Below are 21,954 nucleotides of genomic sequence, written 5' to 3' on the forward strand. Positions count from 1 at the left end.
GCAGGATTTACATGATAATCCTTTTGAGCTCCTCAAGGGGACATCATCAGCCTAAATAATTAGGACACAGATTCCTTCTATAATCAACAACACACCATATAAATAATATTATCTTCTAACTCATCGGACCTCTTGATTTAACGAATAAATCTCACCCTTTAACAAGTTAAAGAAATAAATACTAAGTATATGTGCTTATATATTGGGATTAAGAGGACGCACATCCATAATAACAGAGGTCTTGTTCTTTTATATAGTCAGTATAAAAAGAACAACCTCAGACGGTCCTGCTCAATACACATAAAGTGTACTAGTGTAATTTTATAGTCAAGATAAACTAATACCAATCACAATACAACTGTTCTAATGATTTGTCCCAATCCATCTTGGTTGTGAGCTACTATTTATAATTTATAATGAACTGATAACATGATCTTGTGTGTGGCACCACACACCATGTTATCTACAATATAAATTAATTGGACAACTGCATTAACATATATAAAGAATATAAAATGTAAATATTTAACCAAAGTGATTCTCATTTCAAATTAGATGTTCATACAAAAGCTAGGCTTATAGTATACATCCTAACAATCTCCTACTTATACTAAAAGACTATGCTGCCATAAATGCTGTTATACATCTGATTCTCATTCCCTCAACATGCCTATCAAAAGTTCTCGCCAAAAGGGCCTTAGTGAAAGGATCTGCCAGGTTATCTGCTGATATAATCTTGGTGACAATAACTTTTCCTCGTTTTACGATGTCCCGTATCAGGTGGTACTTACGCTCGATGTGTTTACTTGCCTTATAGGCTCGTGGTTCCATCGAGTTTGCTACAGCACCACTGTTATCACAATAAATTGTGATAGCTTTGAGCAAACCAGGAATCACCTCTAAGTCCATCAAGAAGTTTCTGAACCATATAGCTTCTTTGGCTGCCTCAGAGGCTGCTACATACTCAACTTTCATGGTAGAGTCCGAAACGCATTTCTGTTTAACACTCTCCCATGTTATGGCTCCACCTCCCAAAGTAAACACATACCCTAAGGTAGATTTACTTCTATCCCTATCTAATTGAAAATTAAAATCTGTATAACCCACAGGAAGCAAATGATCTTCTTGGTAAACTAGCATATAATATCTAGTCCTTCTCATCAGGTACTTTAATATATACTTTACCGCAGTCCAATGTCCCTATCCTAGGTTACTTTTGTTGATGCAATTTGTCCCGATTGTTGTTTTGATGTTGACACCGATTTAAGTTCATTTTAATTGTATAAGAATTAAGTTCAATATATTCATATTGATTAATGACGGATTGAAATCGGAGAGGGCTCGGATTGAAATCGGAGAGGGCTCGGTAGCTCGTTCTCCGGACTAGGTCAGAGAGGGCTCGGTAGCTCGTTCTCTGGATCGGATTGAGTCGGAGAGGGTTCGGTAGCCATGGTTTTTTTTTTACTTTCAATTTTTTTATTCATTTTTAATTAATATATATATATTTTTATAATAAAATATTTGCAATCATCGGTTATAACTCTTAACCTGGTGATTTCAAATCTTCCGTCAAATATCCGCCTCCAATAGGGATATTTGATGCGAGCGGATATTTCTCCAAATATCCACTCCAAATACCCCCTATTGTGGATGCCCTAATATGTAACAACATTAAAGCAATGTGCAGAAGAGTATTTTGTAATATAAAATTATAATGATGTGCTATTTTAATAATTTTTAAAAGATTAGTACTCTTTTAAGAAATAGATAAAAAAAAGAGTAACATTTTAATTTTGAAATATTTGTCATCAGGCAATATTAATTAATGAATGCATGATTATTTGAAAGAAGTTGATTAATTTGCATCCAAAATGTGACTTCAGAAGTGCATTCGTCAGCTCCCGAGGCATAACTGAATTGATTACGATGGAGCAGATTTACAGAAAGGATAAGAGTTCGAATCTTAACGAAGTCGAGCAATACCCTCCTTCATCGTGACTAACTACAATTTCTCGATTTACCTCCTCATAAATGATCGTGGGACTGACCATGTGGGGCCGCTAAGGTGATAGATTCCACCTTTTTACAGAAAAAGAAGTGCATTCATCAGTGACATCCATTTGCGATTAAGTGATGAGGATGTCTGGATCATTTTTGGACACCTATCTCATCTCGATCAACACTTAGTCGTGAACATTGTGCGCATAAGAAAATATACGATATATATATATATATTTTGTATCCGATTAATTTTAAAAATATATTATTTTTTCTTAATTTATTTATGAAATAAATTTGAAATATGAATTCTAAATATTTAATATTTTTGTATTACGGGTGTTCTATTGTTTAGGGATGATAATAATCAAGTTTGAGTCAAATTTCATATCTTATTTTTCATTATCTAATTGCTAATTCGTTACTCATTACGTAATCAATTTTGAATGTCAATTAATATTAAAAAATATTATTATATATATATATATATATATATATATATATATATATATTATTTAATTAGATATTGGAGTAAGATATGATTGGATTTTATGAGACACTCGTTTTCATACTCAAATTTAAAAATTCTCATTGATGCAGGTGTCGTAAGGACCAAACCGGATCCTACCTTGGGCTAGACCATACTTCCAGTTTAGCATGGGCTCAGTCCTGGCCCCCACTTGGGCTTCGAAGCCATCCCGTCTCAACCATCCTGACCTCACACTTCGTCTCGACCATCTCAATCATCTCGTCCCAGCTAGTCTCGTTTCGGTCGTCCAACCTCGTCTCGACTATTTCAGTCGTTTCATGTCGGCCAGTATCGTCTCGGTAGCTCAGTCGTCTCGGCTTGACCAACCTCATCCCAGCTAGTCTTGTCTCAGCCAACTTCGTCTTGACCATTTCAGTCATCTCATCTCTGCCAAGCTCGTCTCAGTAGCTCAGTCGTCTCGGCTTGGCTAGCTTCATCTCGATCGTCTCGTCTCACCGGTCTCGTCTAGACCATCTCAGTCGTCTCGTCTCGACCAACCTCATTTTGGTAGCTCAATCGTCTTGGCTCAGCCAGTCTCGTCTCAACCAGTCTCGCCTCGGTCATCTCGGCCATCTCATCTCGATCATCTCGGCCTCAAGTCTCGTCTCGGCCACTTCGCCTCAACTAACTCCATCCTGGATTTCACTTTCACGTTTCCTGCAAACCACTATCTCACAGGACCTACTAAAAGAGAATGTGAATATTCTCACGGATACGCAGCAATCCAAGAATGAATAGGCGGTTACGAGGTTATCAAACCCGATCTCCTAGGATATCCTTTTTCTGCACATAAGACCAAAAGGAAATGGTTGTGGGATCTGGTCCGCTCTACAAGTTGTTATAAGGATTCTATCCCATCCGACGTGAAGATGTCTTGAGCAGGCTATAAAAGGCTTAGCCCACATGCTTATTCCAGGTTGGACTCTAAAAACTCTACTAGATCTTCTTTCCTGTCTACTTTTCATCATCTTTCGCAGAACCCTAATTTGAACATCGGAATGACCTGCCGAGACTCTCCGACAACAATCTAACCTCTTTTTAAAGTATGTTTCACGTTCTAATCGTCTCCTACATCCTAATCCATTCAGAAGGTCATACACGTCAGACTGTTTGTTGATTGATGATTTGATCATCTGTAGTATTTGACCGGAACACCACTGATGATTACTCAATTATTTAATTGGATCAAAACAAAACTTTTCATTCGCCATTGCCAAGAAATTACCAAACCAAACCAAATCAAAAAATTAATTTGCCATGTGACATAGAAAAGGAAAAAAAAAATGGACGCCGTATCTTATTGATCGTCAGCAGCCACATGCACGCGTTCCATGCTCCATTCCACAGACACCGGCATGAAGAACGCAGTGCGGTTGACTTCGACGGCAGCAGCAGCGGAATGGCCAAGCGTTGACGACCTTCCTCGAAGTCAAAACATCTCTACGAAGAGATTGGCTGCCTGCTATATAAATCCCACCAGGTTAGAACTCATCACAGTCACAGCCAGCCAGCTAAAGATCGATCGAGATGGAGTTCCAACTACCTTCCCTCCCCATCTCACTCTCCATCCTCCTGGTCCTGATCGTCGTCGTCAGGAGGCTCTTCAGCTCCAGGCCCGAGCACCCCGGCCCGCGCTTCCCCAGCCCCTCGGCGCTGCCCTTCGTCGGAAGCCTGCACCACCTCGTCGGCAAGCTCCCTCACCACGCCCTTCGCGACCTCGCGCGCAAGCACGGCAACGTCATGAGGATACGCCTCGGCCAGGTCGACCAGATCGTCCTCAGCTCGCGGGAGGGCGCGCAGCAGGTCCTCAAGGCGCAGGACGCCAACTTCGCCTTCCGCCCGGAGTTCACCGCCGCCAAGATCATCGCCTACGGGGCCAGCGACATCGCCTTCTCCAACGGCGAGTACTCTACTGGCGCCAGCTGCGCAAGATCTGCGTCATGGAGCTGCTCGGCGCGAAGCGAGTCAAGTCCTTCGTGTCCTTGAGAAAAGAGCAGGTGGCTCGCCTCATGAGCGACGTGAACGGCGCCGCCGCCGCCGCCGCCGCCGCCGGCAAGCCAGTGAACCTCGGGGAGAGGCTGAACGAGCTGACCAACTCCATCGTGGTCCAGGCGTCGTTCGGTCGACGATGCCCGCAGCAGAAGAAGTTCATGGAGACGATCAAAGAGGTCATCAAAATGGCCAGCGGATTCAGCGTCGGCGATCTTTTCCCATCCCTCAAAGTCATCGACGTCCTCACTGGATTCAGCACGCAGCTGGTCAGATATCACGGAAAACTAGACGCGATCCTCGACGCCACGATCAAGGAGCACCAGACGAACCGCAATCAAGGCGAAGAGGAGGATCTAATAGATGTTCTACTCAGGCTCAAAGACGAAGGCAACTTGGAAGTGCCGATCACATTCGACAACATCAAAGCCGTTGTGATCGTGAGTGTATAAATAGCAGTACAAATTTATGTGGGTTTTGACCGATTTCTTAACTGGTCGATCGGTTTGAGCAGGATATGTTCGCCGGAGGAACAGAGACGACGGCGAACACCATCGAATGGGCCATGTCCGAGCTCATGTTGCGGCCTCGGACATTGGAAAGAGCCCAAAAGGAGGTGCGAGACGCCATGAAGGACAAAGGCTACATCGAGGAGGCCGATGTTCCACAATTCAACTACCTTCATCAAGTGGTCAAAGAAACTCTGAGGCTGCATCCACCATTTCCGCTCTTGTTTCCGAGAGTGGCTCAAGAAACTACTGAAGTTCTCGGCTACACAATTCCGGCGGGATCAAGGCTTCTCATCAATGTCTGGGCACTCGGAAGAGATTCAAGATATTGGGAAGATTCCGAAAGCTTCAAGCCGGAGAGGTTCGAAGAAGGCGCGAACAAAGAGTTCAAAGGCAACGACTTCGAGTTCTTGCCGTTTGGGGCAGGGAGAAGGATGTGCGCCGGCATGACCTTCGGATTGACGACTTTAGAATTGGCATTGTCGCAGCTTCTGTTCCACTTTGATTGGGCGTTTCCAAAGGGGGTGAAGGCAGAAGATATCGACATGTCTGAAAATTTCGGAGCAAGTGCGTCGAGGAAGATCAATCTCCTCTTAGTTCCTTCACTTCGCTACCCCTTGAAGACAGAAGCTTTTTAATTTTTCGAAGCTTGATCATGATCATGATCATTGATCAGGACTATGATCAGTAATAAAGTTTTAGCCAAAATAAGTGATGTATTTTGTTTAATTTGTTTTAATAATGTTAATCTTCTTTGCAGAAGAAGATCATTTGGATCTCCATTAAAAAAAGTGTTGATTGCAAAACTCTTCAATTGTGTGTTACAAATGTTTAATCTTAAAGAGAAAGAAGAAAAAACATTTCCTTATAAAAAAGAGCTCCTTAATTCTAGATTACATCTGGCTCAATTCAAACGATCGTTACCTTGACGGAAATAACAACTTATCGATAAGAAAGCAAACGGTAAAACCACGACAAAAAAAATTACCATCTGCAATGAATTTCTTAAAAAAAATTATCGCAAAACAGTTTGCGATGAATTTGAGTTCGTCGCAATCAAATCGTCGCCAAATTCAATGACGAAAAATCTAAGTTCGTCGTAAAAATTTACGATGAAATATCTTTTTCATCGTAAAATTCATCGTCTAAATTCGTCGTCAATTGACGACAAATTTTTTTATTGTTAATCAGCGACGAAAATAATTTTCGTCGCCAATCGATGACAAAAAATAATTTTCGTCATTCATCGACGATGAACTGATATTCGTTGTAAATCAGCGACGAATTAGAATTCGTCACCGATTGGGAAATTTGTTGACCCGTATCGATCCATTGACACCACTGGACGCTAGGGGTGGAAAATGAAAATAAAAATAAAAACTGGGTGCGAATGGGAAATTTGTTGATGGTGTTTGTTTTTGACCTGCGATTTGGTTGAATTGGATTTCGAGGATACGACGAAGTCTCACCGGGTTTGCTTAGTTGCTTTAGGTCTTCTTCGCACGCGATGATCGACTCCGATGGCCGGCACCACCCCGGCAAGGCAGGCGATCTTCCCTGTCAGCGTGAAGGCGAAATCCGGGAAGAGACGATGAACAGACTCGACGATCGCCTGCCCCTCCTCAACCTGTCGGCCCTCGGCCAGAAGATGAGCGCCCTCAGCCGTTTCCTCTCCGACTCCATCGATCGGCAAGATGCGATCGACGATGATCAACTCCGTATGGTCTCCTCGACGATTGCCTCCGCCGTCCAGGAGACCATTGTCAACGGTGCCGCTCTCCTCGCTTCCTCCCAGTTACTCAATCCCTCCCTTTCAACTGGCGCCTCCCAACCGTGCAATCCCTCCTCCACCGTCCGTGACGCCGCTATGGTCGGTAGATCCTATCAATCTGTGCCGACGCCTTGTTTTCCCCACACTAGATCAGGTATTCCTCGGTCGTCCGTGCCGGTCGGCTGTTCCGATCCGCCATCCTCTGATCAGGCAGCGGAGGATGGGGAGGACTGCGACATAGTAGAGATTGACACGGCGGAGATACTCGCGGAGCATGCCCATTTGTGCGAGATATGCGGCAAGGGTTTTAAGCGCGACGCCAACCTTCGAATGCACATGAGGGCTCATGGGGACCGCTACAAGACGCTAGAAGCTCTATCGAAGCCGGAACCGGAATTTCGTGTTTCCGGTGGCCGTGAGGCGACTACAGGGAGGAGGATTCTGTTCTCTTGCCCGCATTCTGGGTGCAACAGAAACCGTGCGCATAAGAAGTTTCGGCCTCTGAAATCGGCGGCGTGCGTGAAAAATCACTTCAAGAGAAGCCATTGCCCCAAGATGTATTCTTGCTACCGATGCAACAAGAAGAGTTTCTCGGTGGTGGCGGACCTCAAGAACCACCTCAAGCATTGCGGAGAGAGCCGGTGGCGGTGCTCATGTGGTACAACTTTTTCAAGAAAGGATAAGCTTTTTGGCCATGTCGCCTTGTTCGATGGGCACATGCCTGTGGTTGAGGTGGGCGTGAAGGATGAACTGAAGCAAGAAGATGTGATATTGGAAGAGGATGAAGAAGAAGAGGAAGTAGCTGGAGCTGCAGAGAAGGATGGAGAGGGCTTCGATCCTGAGTTTTTTAAAGGTTTGATGGAGGATTTTGATGACATGGAACGTGAACATCTAAAGTCCCTGCTTTGATACTGCTATGCTACATACCATGAAGGTGTGTAATGTTTTTCCTAAGCTTGTATTCACATCCTTTATCCTGGTAACTTCTGAAGATCTCCTATCCTTTAAGTTTCACTACATTATTGCTTTTTTATAGTCTAAGCACTTAACGATCTCTTTTATTTGGTTCCATCTTTCTCTAAACGTGTGGAGTTAGTAGCATAGTGTGCTGATTGAGTACTTCATCACTTCTTTTCCTTTCGTTTCCAAATTCAGACATAGCATAGCTCCACAGCCAATGGCTTATGAGAATTTGGATATGAACATTAGATAAACTTTAGTGGTTCATCACTTGAAGAGTTTATTAGCATTAGGCATAGAGAAAATTGGATCGAGTATGGGCACTTCTTCATGGTATTGTCAAAATTAGCACTTGATGTTGTTCCACTGTATGGCATGTCAAATGGTTTGCTACTACAAGGATTTTATTTTTTGACTTGCCCTTCATCATAATCCATTGTTACTTTCTAAGTACCTATTTAAAATTTTAAATTGAGGTGACCAGAGAACAAAATGATAGGATCATGATGGAAAAGTGAGTTCCCAACTATAGTAAAAGATTCTTTCAAGGTCATGATGATTGACCACAAAGGAACCTACATTGATCTCTCTTCATCTCTTTGTTACAGAGGAAGGGAAGGTGGATTAAACAACTCACTTCGTTACAGATTAAACTCTTCTCTGGAAGTCATTTCAATGAGAACCTTAATTTCACTTGTGTGTTTAACACTTTTGTTTACATTGGTTGTAATTTCAATGAGATTACTTATTGTATGCCATTTCTAACATCTCTTTTTTCTCTTGGAGTAAAGTGGCCAAAAAGTCGATCTGCTTCCGACATTTTCTCCCCTTGAAGTAGATAATTGGAACTCTAATACCACCTTTGTTTTCTACACTTAAATATTTTCATTTGTTTCAATTTCAAACAGGTAGATTAGCTTGTGCCACCTTCTAATATCCTCTTTCTCTTGAATAAATGCAAAACTTCCTCATCATTTGGAGGACTTGGTTTATCTTCCTATATTTTCCGTGTCTCGAGAGTAAATGTCGGATTAAATCTTCCTAGTTCACTTTGCAACCTCTTATAATTGTAAATTTTAGAATGATGTGGTATCTTCAATTTGAGTGGAGTAAAGAAAGAAGATCATATCTAGTTATTTGAAGATTGCCACTAACTTCATCTTCAAGTTTCTCAGTTGTGAAATGTGTGTGGTAGTCTTCCTGTTTATCGAATGAGTTGGATTCATTCAGTTACTTGGTATTATTGTATTATCTTCTCTTTTCGTTTCACTGCTTCCAATAAACATAATCTAGAACATGGAAAGTGAGAGTTCATGGATTCATTCCAACTTCCAATTCATTACTTACTGCATGAATGATTCTTCAAGCTTTCTTCCATCCTCCAGGGCCACCATAATACAAGTTGAAGGAGTCATAATTAACAGTGTAGTAAGGCGGGCCAAGATCATTTACCAGCTTCATTTTGGTGGAGTCTGCCCGATACAGATTGCCTTGCCCATCCACCATGTTGATATCCCTCATAACTGCTTTAACGGCATTTCCACTGCCCATAGGCGGACTCGCTAAGCCCATGGGCGAGCGAACAGTCCCACCCATTTCCACCCGAGAAGCATCCCCCATGTTGCTGAAGATCGCCTTCGGCCAAAACCCGATCCTTTCGCTATCCTTGTGCAGGTTCCAGTTCCCAAGACGATCCTAAAACATTCATCCATTCAAAAAAATAAATAAATAAACAAAAGGAAGGCAAAAAGAACCATCTCGCTTGATTAATTACCTTGGAAATCTTGAGCGTCAAGGTATTTCCTGTGTAGACCTGCCCTGGAGCCAATTCTCTACTTGCTTGGAGAAACCCGGAGCAGAGCATGTTATAGCAGCCAGTCCCTAGGTACCCGTTCGACTAACCACGCACCCATAAATTAAAAGCAAATATGATCGTGATACAGATTTTTCATTTGAGTTTTAGAAACAGTCAGTACTCACAGTCCAGTACGTGAAGAAGTGAGTCAAGTTGTCCCCCTCCACAGTGAAATCAACCTGCAAGGGATCGGATCGGATCAAATCAGATTGGAAATGCTCGATCGATCGCAGGCAGCATTACGACGACTCACATGGTACCCGGCATGGACGGCATTCAATAAGTTTTTAGGCCCTTTTTCGCCTTTGGTCAGGATGATTTGGCTACCACTCGCTTGGTTGTTCAAAAGACCTTTGAGTTGGAAAACGTCCAAGGAAGCCACTGCTCCGTAGTACATCCCACTTCCACTTGTGAATCTCACTCCAGCAGACTGCACATGGATCATTAATCCAAACGGATGTTGATTCCTTGCCAGATCAAACAACTGAAAATTAAAAATATATTTTAGTTACGTGATCATCAGTGTTAGTATCTTGTGGTCGTATGGCTTGGACTCCTTGTCCGTAACGCTTTGCTCTTATCAGATCTTCCCTTTTTGTTCTTCTGATAAGAACAGTGCCTTCAGGACATCTTTTAGGGGACTTTAGGGTTTCTGATGATGCCTTCTTCTTGTTCATGCCATTTCGAGTTGATGCAGGTTTGAACTGTATAAAATTACATGCATATAATTAAGGTGAAGAGACGTAATTAAGTTGAACGTGTGCGATAAGATGGATCGATCACCAACCCCAAGAGACAGATTTCTGAGCAAAGGGTACTGATCAAAAGCTGGTTGCTTGTAGAAATCAACACAATCATATGTGATCCCATACTCATCCTGTATTTCAAACAAATTAAAACAAAACAAAAACAACGTACAAGAATATGGAAAAGAAATTTAATTAGTGAATTGCATGCATGCCTTGAAGGATTTGACATAAGGCTTGTTGAGGGTTTTGAGTTGTCTCTGCAACTCCCTCTCTTCTGCTTCAGTTATGTCCCATGCATCTGATGAAGCTGCTGCTGGTTGATACAGAAGAGCACAGAGAGCCAACAGAACGAGAGCATGAGCTCCTCTTTGAACCATTACTGCATGAACAGAAGAACTTCACATATCCCTTTTAAAAGGAGAATTTTTTTTTCTTCCAAAATTAACGTAAATAAATTGTAGAGAAATCATTAGTTAATTTGCTGGTAATTTTAGTAAAGAAAAAAAAAGGAAAATATATTAGCCGATATATATGGTGAGAAATAAGCTTTTATTTCAGCTGAATATTTATGCTTTCCATCTTAATTTGCTTATGGCTATCATAAATCGATGGGTAAATTAATCCGGCATTAATTAGTTGCTTACCTAATCAATAAAAGTATGTTATTATTTTTTATTCTGACAACTAGGTACAAATCGAGAGAATAATTTAACTATTAACTTGAACCTTTAATTTTGGATAAATTAGATAAAATTGTAAAATTTGGACCTTTGATCGTTATATAATTAATATTAGGAAGATTAGGAGAACCTTAATTGGAGATGTACAAAAATTAGGCAAAAAATTAAGAGAGCAATCATTATCTTTATTCCCGAATCCATTTTTTTTAAAAAATATTAAACAAGTATTTCATATTTTAAAAATATTCTTGTCCAAAGTTGTTACAGCTAACTGCTAGCTCCAATGTTCTAATAGCTTTGACCTTACTATCAAAATAATTTTAATCAAAATTACTCTATATTATTATAGTTTTGATTAAAATTACTATTAATTAATATTTGAGTTGTTTTTATTATAATTAGTAATTTTAAGTATGTTAGAGTATTTTAAGTTAAAATTGTTATGTTTTAAAAATATAAATTATAAAAGCAGAAACTAAAAAGGTAAGGAATGCTAAATTCGAAAAATAATAATTACCATTTGTGAGAATTCAATTTTGTCAAAAATATGGTAAGTCTAGATTTAGTTTCTTTTTTTTTTAAAAAAAAATTATATAATATTTAATTATTTGAAAATCCTTTTCATATGTGCTGGCAGTTTTCAGTTGGTTTATCATTTCTTTTCGTGTTGTCTTTTTTCTTGCCTTAACTCTTTGATTAACTGGTCTTCCTTGTTCAGACTTGTTTTGATCAACTTGTTCTTAAGTTTATTCACCAACGTCTTATCCAAAAAAAATCTGAACCAATTATCCAAAAAAAACCTAATCAATCTATGCCTCTGATTCCGAAGCCAACAGAATGGAACTTTTCTGAGCATGAAAATAAGCACTAACAAAATCTAACCAATCTTGTAGGAATCACTAATATGGCCATCATCCTCTGAATTACACATAAATTGCACTTTTAAATAATTTAGAACTTCAAAAATTATCCAACCCTACTCCAGGCAACAACAACAACAAAAAGGAAACAATGTTTTTAGTCAATAAAACGACAGATGGAAGTGGAAGCTGAGACATTTGAGGAACCAAAACTAGTGTTGCCTGCTCAGATGGTAGAGTTGAAGTTGAGGCATCTGAAGAACCACTAGTGCTTCCTGCTCAGCGATACCCTGCGCTGTACCTCCCTTTCCGCAATCTGAACATAAAACTCCGCAGCAAGCATGTCTTTTATGTCGGTGTTCGATGAGATGCTGGCCTCGACTGTGTCGATGATAAATTCAACAGTCAGGTTGAAGCCCAAAGCAGACAGCAAACGCACAGAATTAGCCACCCGGCATATATGCTGCCTGACTTCTAGTGGTGTTGTTCGCTCTGGCTCTTGCACTTCTTGGATCACTTGCAGTTCGCCAGATTTGTTGACAGTATCTTCTCTGTTCTCTCGGTTTGCTGCGCTGTCATTTTCTCCATGGGAATTTACATGTTCTCCCACCCAGATGAATCCATTACATCCAAGAATCAAGTCAACGCCATACTGTTCTAGATGGTGAAGATGTTGTTTCCGGCGCTTCACCAGGTATGCTGGGACTGTAAGTAGCATACCCCTCTCAAGCTGCAATGTCCAGCATTGAAGGCGTACAGAATAAATGAGGAGCACAACCCAATTATGTTAACAGCAGATAAAATACGATTGAACTGGATTAATTCAAGAAGTTAGGGACAACTGAGAAAAGTTGTTACTTCAGAAAGTACATATCAAATCAGGACATCTCTCAGATTGTCTTCCTAGCTCCAGGTGCCTTCCTAACATGCTACCCTCCAAAATGAAGACCCAAAGTTTTCATTATCATGGTTGTTTCCATTTTTGGAAGCATGATTGATTTTTTTAAAATAAAAATGAATTATGAACTTTACAAGGATTACCGTCATGCCTTTTTTTTTGGAAGAGTTAAGGGTTAAATCTATCATGAACCTTACAGATTTTAGTAAATTTATCAGGAACATTGAAAAAATGAAAAATATATAACATACTATATAAAATCATAATAAATCTGTCATGCAGAAAAGTTTTCCCTGTGAATGTCAAACCATCCACTTCATACATGTCATGTGTTACATTATATATTTTTGCCACACCGTAACCTTAATAAAGTGGTGCGGCTTTGAGGGAGAGGAACTAGGGTTTATAATTTAAAAAAAAATCGTGTAACTAATTTAATTAATGGATAGTCAGGTGACAATATTATCCAATGTGGCAAATGATTGTATAAAGCAGATGATTTGGCATGTGAACGCACCATTACTTGATGGATTTCTAGTAGAAATTTACCAACATAATAGATTTGTTAAAATTTTAATTAGTTCATGATTGATTTATTATTTTCTGAAGCAGGTGTTAGATTTGAACTATGCCGAATACTTATTTTTGAACATTGGTCTACCTAAAGAGCAAGCCGAAGAATGATATGAAAATGCAAACAAAATGCTGGACTACAATATGTGAAGAATACCATATGGATCTTTATCCATCAAGTAAATAAATTAAAAATCTTTAAGAGGAGAAGATCAGTTTCAACCAGTCAAATGGTGCATAAATTTAGGTCCATAAATTTTTTTTCCCAATAATTTCATTGTCAAGAAAATTCACATATAAAGCTATAAAGATTTATTTATATAATAATAAATATAAGACAACAAAATATGACAGAAATATGATTAACCTTTCCGTATTTCTGGCTTCTTGCTTGCAGATGCAGACTCCCATCATGCTGAAAACCACGGACTTCAGCCTTTAGTTAAAAATAAAAAACAATTAGGTAGCCATCATTCGGCATATGCATTCAACATCTCATTCAGGTACATTCTACCATTCAGCTCAAATCATTTATCGCAATTCAGAGTAGAAACAGGTATACTACTTACGCAGATTACATCATTTTCTTCAAAAATGCTGCGCATATTGAGTTCATCTACAGCAGTTCTCCGCCGCTGTCAACAGAGAAGGTGAATTAGCTCAATTAAACAAAGCTTTCATTAGCAAGCAAGAAACTAAGAGGCAAAAATATAATTTGAGAAGCAAGCTTCAGGAAAGACAATTAACTAAGGGAAACAAATTAGTGGATATGAAAGTTAAATGAAACTGCAGCCCAAAAACAATTGGTTTGATCGAACACTTGAAATGCCAAGTAATTGACATACAATACACTGTTATTTTATTTATTGTTGTTTTTAGCTTTATCCATGGAGTTTACAAAGGCCTGCAATTCTCCATAGCTTTTAATTAGATAATGCAGTAAATCTTTTGTTCCGGGCTAAGAAGTCATCTGTAATAGTTGAATTAACATGTGCAACTTCTTAAAACATATTGTAGCTAGTTGAATTTGGTTGAAGTCCGTTCCAACCAAAACGACTAGTCATTTGAGTTAGATATCCTTGGAGGGATAATGAACTGCCATACTTATCCATATAAGACTAATAGGCATAGAGCATCCTAACTTCAACAAAGTCAATGTATAAAAAAATCACCAATTTCTGTAAGTAGTAGATCTATAGTATCAATCATCATTCTACCTAAAACTCTATGAAGTTTTGCATGATATAAGCCATCCGTTAGAGTCGATAAAAATATACACTTGTTGCTAGTACACAGTTACCAAGAAGTCTTGGTGCCTACAATAAATTTCTTTTAGCAAGATAGCTAGAATTTTATATTGTTTCAACACATAATAGTACTTTCAGTATGTGTTGATTTTCTATGTCAGAAAAATAATAGGATGCTTTGAGTGATGTCTTTGACTAATATCAGCATATAATATAAAATAGCATCACGAAGTATTGAAAATAGCAAGGATAAGTGTTAAGGTCCAAGAAGCAAGGAAGACACATGTTGATAACTCCTGGAAAAAATATCCCGTAGTTACTAGTTATCTGCTATGAAAACAACCACCCCTTTTCTAAGGTAGTGGCTACCATGCTTTAAAATTTCGACCTATGTCAAAATTTTGATTTATGACCGGAATGAAACGTGTCGTGCCGATATAGTTTCGATATTTTTAAAATATAAAATATATTAATTAAAAATAAAAAATTTAATCTAAATATTTAAAATTTTAAAAAATTACAGGATCACAGGTCGCAGCCACCTTTGCAACCTCACGGATCGCGGTGCCCCACGGTGCCAATGTCAGATGGAACGGTAAATTCCACATGTTTCGCCTAGCACAATACGAACGTGGTGGCTACCACTAAATGAATTACTGCAATAAAGTTTGACTCTTAAAATAATAAACTAACCCATAGTAATCATGTTAATATAGCTGACACCTAGGGAACTAACATAGCTTGATGATGATGATGATGATGATGATGATGATGGTGATGATAGTAATTAGAATCATATAAATATAGCATGTCTCTCCGGAAAAAAAAATAAACAGGTAACATAGAAGCATCCCTAATGTCTAATTGTCCTAAGATCTAAATATACATTGCTGATTAAGGAAGATTATGGTTTTACTTTGATAACCCATTCATGTAATAGGAATTTCCAGACTTATATTGCTAACTTGGAATACTACTGATAGTATGAAATGAACCTTTAGCTCTAAACCATCCAGTAGAGTACTAAAGTGTTCTTCTAATGTGCATCCAATATATTTGAAGCTACTCTAAAATTATTAGCTCGATAACTATGCTCAATGACAGAGTATCAAAGCTGCTTAAATTTGAAGCTACAGCCTTTTGAACAAAAAACAAGGAATTGTTTTAACCTGAATACCATCTGGAAGATTCATTGACGAGAGCATCAACACAGCATCTTGACTAAAATTTATCTCTAACCTCCATCGTTTTGGAGCAATCTGCAACACATGGAAAGCAGTCAACAAAGAAGAAAGATTTGCCATAGTCGGTCACAAAAGATTTACAGCTTAATTGTCCAGTATGATTGTATATAGTAGAAATTTTCAAACTGATAAACATCTTTCATACTCTTCACATTTCATTAAGCATATCTGTTCATCAAACTAAAAAAATATAGAAAATATATGACCTATTCAAGCAGAAAAAGGAACAAATATAGATAAACTTATCATAGTGATCAAACCTCAATGACCCTGCCAACAATAATATCTCCAACCTCCGGTTTGTACCTGCAAAGACATTTATTTTATTAAATATGTCAAATTATGCTGATAAAAAGTAAAAAAAAATATCACAGCGAAGGAGGACAGCTTCCCTCAGCATTTAAGGCTCTTGAAGGATTGTCTTAACGGACATAGTGGTAAGGAAAGCCAATTCAGTTGAAAAGCGATACATCAACAAAACATAGAAATTACTTATCTGAGACACTTCTCAATCCGACTATAATGAAGGTACTGTTACAAAATATGGAGATTGGACATATATACTTATAAGCTAAGAATAACTCATGCCAAGTCTTAACCTTTTACCAAGTATATAATTACTTGAAAAAATATTATAAGCTGTGATGTCAAGAGAGAAGCAACTGCAAAATTAGAAAGAGGAAGTGTACCTGGCCCTTTGGGCACGGACATAGACCAGTTTGTTTATTCGCTCCACAACACCACAAAGTGTAGCCACCACTTCACCGTTAAGATCTGATGTACCATGGCCTCTGATCATCATAATAATTTAGCAGCAATAAGTGAAAATGAGGGGGAAATCAAATAATCTGACAATACAAACAAGAGAAAAAAGGATTTATAGGGAACAGAAAGTAGAAGGAGAAGAGGATACATATTCCACTTACTTGAGGATGCTATCTTCATGATTGACAGGTATTGTGTCGGCAACGACAGTGATGGTAGAGGCAAGAGAAGACATCTCCTGGAGGGTTTGGAGCGCGGACTGAAGACGAACCCTTTGAGTTTGGTTCAATGACAGTTGCAGTTCTCGCAGCATAGTGGTCATTACTGCCTCCTTGTTAATGTGAGGGGCAACTGGAGCAAAGCAAAGCCAAGTGAGTTTTAGGCTGTCGATTTATGACAATGTTAAACCACACACCCCACCAAGTTGAGAATGAGGGTTCCAGCGGACAAGGCTCAGCAGCGGGGTGGAGGAAGAAGAAGGCTTCAGGTCGCCTTCGTTGACAACCGGCGGGGCAGGCTCGCTGGTGCCAGCGTCGGGAGAAGGAGGAAACGCAAGGAGAAACACGGCGCGGCGGTGACGCTGTATGCGGCGGAGGATCGCGCGACGACGACCGTGCGACGGCTTGAGCGCGAGGATGCGGCCTCGGCGAGCAAGGGAGGGGAAGAGACGGCAAGCTATGAGGAAGAAAGCGCGGCGGCAAGGCGACGGCAGGGAGGAAGAAGAAACTTCGGCCGATCGGGAGGCGGCGATGAAGGAGGAAGAAAGAGGTGCGGCGCGGGCAGTGGGGTGGAGGAAACGCGAGGAAGGGGAGGGGAGGAAGCAGCAGCTCGAAGAAGAAGAGGAGAGGCGGCGGTGTCGGCGTCGGGTGGAAGAGGAAGGTGCGAAGGGGAGCTTCGGTGCGGCGCCGCAAGAAAGAAACTTCAAGTTTGTGTTTTAACGAGGAATGAATAGTCACGCTAAACCGGTTTAAATCAGATTTACTGTAACCCTTGAATCGGTTCAGGTAACAAACCAGATTCAATTTTGGTTCGCTTAATTCACTAACCAAACGACCTCTGATTTATTCCAAATCAGTTTCGTTTGATTCGCGGAGATGAATCATCTCATCTCTTTTATTTTGTCAAAACATTTTCCATCACGAATCAAACCAAATTAATTCAATTTGATTCAAACCGAATCGTTTGATTCACTAACCAAACAATTGCATATGTGACACAATTCAGTTTCGTTATTTTCATCTTTACAAGATGAGTTCCATTCTCCAACTCAACAAAATTTTCGATATCTTACAAAAAAAAAAAAAAGTGTACAAATAAAAATACCATTTGAATGGCATTTGCCAGGTAAAAATAGTCTAGAAATGTCAATGTCCCAAACATGCACCTAGCGCAACACTAAAATGGAACCGTCAAAACCACCTAAGACCTTAGAATGAAATTGATGAAATGAAGAAGAAAACAACACCGCCCAGAGTAAAAACTCTCACACAGATAATATCAAATTGAAAATTATATTAATTCAAACATAAATACTTATATGATTTTTGGATTACGTTGGATTTCTTTGACAACTCATCTCAATAACAAATGCAAAAATAAATATTATAAATAAAGAAAATATACTACTTCTAATAAGAATTATTATTATTCCCTGTTTATTATCAAAATAAAAAATATTGATTGCCAAATGTTAAAAATTAAAATTTTGATATATTGCAGATGCACCAATCTTGAATACTTTCAAATTTCTTTCTTTTAATCATAGATGCGTCAAATGAAATTTATCTTCAATTTATCTTTTTCAAAATTATTTTCTTTTTCGTGTTACTTTTTCATTATTCTCTACCACTATAATAATAAGTTAAAGTAAATATGAAAATAAATAGGAAATAGGTTAGGCTTAAATATAAAAATAAACACTCTAAATAAAGAAAATATGTTAACCTTAAATACGAAACATTGACAGTTTCTCCAAGAGTCAAATTCACCTCATTGGGGAATAATAATGCAGATGAGGAAACAAATAACAAAAAAAAGAAAATAATTTTTAAAAAATAAATTAAATATAAATTTTATATTGGTGTGTCCATAATTAATGGAATGAAATTAAAAAATATTTATTTTTTGTCATTTGGTAATTAACATTTTTTTTATTTTGATAATAAATAGGTAATAATTATAATCCCAATTAAAATTAATATATTTTTTAATTTATTTCTATGTTTGCTATTGAGTCGAGTTATAAAAGAAGTCCAAAGTCATATAATTAATTATCTTTGAATTAATATAATTTTCAATTTGACTTTTATGCGTGAATCTTTCATCTCACCTAGGTGAGGTTATAATCTTTTTTGCTTTATCAACTTTATTCTAAATTTCTAGATGGTTCATTAATTTGATTTTGGTGCTGCATTAATTGGTATCAGACCCGAAGTTTGGTGGTTTGATCTCGGTACTAGTTATCCTTTCATTCTCCATTATCCTCAGGCTTCAACAATATTCACATCCATTTAATAAAAAAATTATTTCTTTTTTTATGTTATTCATTTCCTTGTCTACATTAACTCCTGTGTATAATTCCATAGGCACACCCTTGTGTTATCTATTGAACCATGTTGGGATGCCAGACACGGTCGCAACATAGCATCGATAAGTAAAGATGATAAGAAATTAGCACAATAACAACACATTTCTAAAAGAACCAAAATCTACAAAAGATAAATCTCTGATAAATACAATAAATATGTGTGTGTGTGCGCGCGCATGCATATATACAGCAAATATGCAAAAAAACCAAAGGATAAATCAGAAAACTCCAACTTCAATAGTAGTGATATCTCAAATCAACAATAATAGTAAACCCAATGACTTGCCTAAGGTAATCTAAAGGTCAGTATAAGTACAAGAAGTCACTCAAATAAATACAATTGCAGTATTAACAGTAAACAATCCGTGGATTTATATTGTAGTGCATTAAAAGTTTAGTTTATTATTTTGTATCATTTTGCCTTGATACATTTCACTCATGCTACTTGCCTGACTCACTTTTCCCTGCGACTTGTGTCCTTTTACCACTCCAGAGCCATGAGGATGTCTAGTTCTTTTATAGGTTTCTGGTTGAATTTTGCTAGGACTGTTCTGAGGACTCGCTTCAGATGGTTCTGAGACATTTTGGATTTTCCTCAGTTCTTTTTACTTTATTTCCTCTGTTCTCAGAGAGTAACTCATTATCCAAATGTCACATTATATTATGTCTTATGTTTACTATGCCCTAACTCAAAAGGTAAGGAAACTATCCATCTGCCATTCTTAATGTGAATCAACACTAAATGCAATATAGAATTACTATGATCTATGCACCAAGAATAATTATATTATCCTATCAAACTGCGTACGAATACCACAAAGAAATCATAGCATATACAATCAACATAAGGTAAATTCTATGCAAGAATCAGCATACCAAACACAATTCTAAACACAATCTATTCTTCCCCAAGGTACCCATAACCAAAATCCAAACACCACAATTCTATTCCTATATACAACCGCTAAACTAACCACTCTCTCCCATCTCAACAACACACCAAACCATCTCGACTACCATACCATCCATCACCCAACTTCTTTTTATTCTTCTCTTTTTTACTTCTTTTTTTTTGTATCCAAATAACATACCCACTCACAACTCTAGAAGCAATAACAATGGTTCCCAATGATCATCTTCCTTCATCGGGTATCCCACCATTTGACAACTTACAAGAAAACAAGGATACCACATTGGCTTAAACTTCTCTACTATACAAATAGAGTTATAACCACAGAGTCATTGCTTCTAGTAAATCGGCTACCAATCCAAGTACATCCTAGAAACCAACAGCTTCTTTTTCCTTCAATGACCTACGGTGCCACCCGATTCAAGGAAAACAGGAAAGGAACCTCAAACACACCTTGCGTTCACCAAATGAACGCCAACAAGCCGATGCGGGAAGAAAAAATTCCTTCAGGTCTATACAATGATCGTCGCGCACTTGGGGGCCACCGGAACAAAGAATAATGATAACTGCAACACAAAACAAATAGCCAAAACATGAGACTTATGCTCCTTTTACTTCGAGGTGTGGATTGAGGAAAGAAAGGGATCCAAGGTGGAATAAAATCCCTAGGGAAGAGGAAAGGAATCCTTTATTTGGTGTGCTTATTTACTTCAATTGAGGATGGTGAACGAAATCAATCCATTACATTGTTTACTTAGAACAAGGGAAAAAAAACTAAATAATTTATTGTCCAAAATACACTTTTTTAATTTTTTTCCATTTCTAACCAAAAATTCAACATTCCTTATTGAATTAATGGTTAGAGTTGGGTCATCCATAAATCAAGTTAATTGTTGGTGTTTATGAGAATCTCATAATTATAGTTTCTGTAGTGATTAATTTAGTCCACTAATAATTTCTCCAAGAAGTAAATGATCATATAATGAGCTTTAGGATGATGATTAGAAACACAGAGGGGCAGTACCTATAGAATGATCGGATTAACATGTTGTAGAAAAGTCCGTGAAGATGTGGGTGTAAACTTTGAACCAGGTTGGCGTCCTTAATTCTTCATGTCATTAGTGCTTAATTTAGAATTGTACATCTGATCGTCCAAACTAACCACATGATCTGCACAGTTCCCTCTTACTAATCGATCTCTTATTTCTACTATTTTGTTTCATTTTTAATTATTCTGTGAATTAAAACACAATGCTAGTTAACATTCGATGGACGACGTTAATAACTAATTTAAGCAGGCGGAGACAGAAATCGGCATAGATCAGTAATGGCGGAAGCAGTCACAAGAACGCAGTGGAGCAATCGCAGGAGAGGAGTCGACAGGGAGCAGAGGAGTCACGGGAGCGGAGTCGGCGGTGAGCGGAGGTGACTGCGAACGGCAGCGACGATGGTTGCAGAGAGCTAGCGTCCCCGGCGGGCGCTGGAGTGAGAAGCGGTAGCAGCGGCCACTGCGAGGATGACGGGAGGCGGTTTAGGTCACCTACGATTTTATTTCTAACTTCTAGGACCGGTTTGAGTTCATTTAATCGGTTCGGACCGGGGCCGTTGACCCAGTTACGGGTCGAGACGGGTCCGGTTCGAGACGGATCGGTGGATATTATTTTGGATCTGTTTGGGCTCAAATCAGGTTTAAATCAGACCCGATTAAATGGATTCTAATTTAAATAATATTATTCTTGATTTATTTTGACTTTTTTTTTAAGTTCCAAATATAATATTAACTTTCGATTTTTTGAAAGTTCTAATTGAACAAAAATTATAAAAAATAAA

General features: G+C 38.6%; 3 protein-coding genes and 1 pseudogene across 3 annotated transcripts; 2 read left to right on the plus strand and 2 right to left on the minus strand.

Annotated features, from left to right (window-relative positions):
• Window positions 1-4,054: 4,054 nt before the first annotated feature.
• Window positions 4,055-5,663, plus strand: LOC141815172 (premnaspirodiene oxygenase-like; annotated as a pseudogene).
• An 824-nt stretch (window positions 5,664-6,487) lies between these two features.
• Window positions 6,488-7,865, plus strand: LOC141814978 (uncharacterized). Its single transcript, XM_074702940.1, has one exon. The coding sequence runs from the start codon at window positions 6,533-6,535 to the stop codon at window positions 7,703-7,705; it is 1,173 nt and encodes a 390-aa protein (XP_074559041.1). The 5' UTR covers window positions 6,488-6,532; the 3' UTR covers window positions 7,706-7,865.
• Window positions 7,866-9,118: 1,253 nt separating this feature from the next.
• On the minus strand, window positions 9,119-10,737 carry LOC141814248 (protein neprosin-like). Its single transcript, XM_074702185.1, has 7 exons — window positions 10,573-10,737; window positions 10,399-10,488; window positions 10,124-10,315; window positions 9,865-10,041; window positions 9,737-9,790; window positions 9,531-9,653; window positions 9,119-9,451 (listed from the first exon to the last, which is right to left on the minus strand). The coding sequence occupies exons 1-7, from the start codon at window positions 10,735-10,737 to the stop codon at window positions 9,119-9,121; spliced, it is 1,134 nt and encodes a 377-aa protein (XP_074558286.1).
• A 1,201-nt stretch (window positions 10,738-11,938) lies between these two features.
• On the minus strand, window positions 11,939-17,521 carry LOC141814744 (exosome complex component RRP4 homolog). The gene is made up of 8 exons (XM_074702693.1): window positions 17,048-17,521; window positions 16,789-16,978; window positions 16,552-16,653; window positions 16,123-16,168; window positions 15,788-15,877; window positions 13,941-14,006; window positions 13,739-13,807; window positions 11,939-12,630 (listed from the first exon to the last, which is right to left on the minus strand). Exons 2-8 carry the CDS (start codon window positions 16,947-16,949, stop codon window positions 12,166-12,168), a joined length of 999 nt encoding a protein of 332 aa, XP_074558794.1. The 5' UTR covers window positions 16,950-16,978; window positions 17,048-17,521; the 3' UTR covers window positions 11,939-12,165.
• Window positions 17,522-21,954: the final 4,433 nt, after the last annotated feature.

This window comes from Curcuma longa, chromosome 21 (genome assembly GCF_044706935.1).
Source record: "Curcuma longa cultivar G26 ecotype Majalengka, Jawa Barat chromosome 21, ITB_CL_G26_1.1, whole genome shotgun sequence".
Lineage (NCBI taxonomy): Eukaryota > Viridiplantae > Streptophyta > Magnoliopsida > Zingiberales > Zingiberaceae > Curcuma > Curcuma longa.

Bases quoted from the DNA above. Each gene is read 5' to 3' on its own strand.
- LOC141814744 (XM_074702693.1), bottom strand. From the start codon at position 16,949: ATGACCACTATGCTGCGAGAACTGCAACTGTCATTGAACCAAACTCAA. The intron at 14,007-15,787 runs GTTAAAACAATT...CTCTGTTGACAG, and splicing joins ATCTTCCAGATGGTATTCAG to CGGCGGAGAACTGCTGTAGA. The intron at 13,808-13,940 runs GTAAGTAGTATA...TTTTAACTAAAG, and splicing joins AAGAAAATGATGTAATCTGC to GCTGAAGTCCGTGGTTTTCA.
- LOC141814978 (XM_074702940.1), top strand. From the start codon at position 6,533: ATGATCGACTCCGATGGCCGGCACCACCCCGGCAAGGCAGGCGATCTT.
- LOC141814248 (XM_074702185.1), bottom strand. From the start codon at position 10,737: ATGGTTCAAAGAGGAGCTCATGCTCTCGTTCTGTTGGCTCTCTGTGCT. The intron at 9,791-9,864 runs GTGAGTCGTCGT...GATCCCTTGCAG, and splicing joins CCGTCCATGCCGGGTACCAT to GTTGATTTCACTGTGGAGGG. The intron at 9,452-9,530 runs GTAATTAATCAA...TGAATGTTTTAG, and splicing joins TGACGCTCAAGATTTCCAAG to GATCGTCTTGGGAACTGGAA.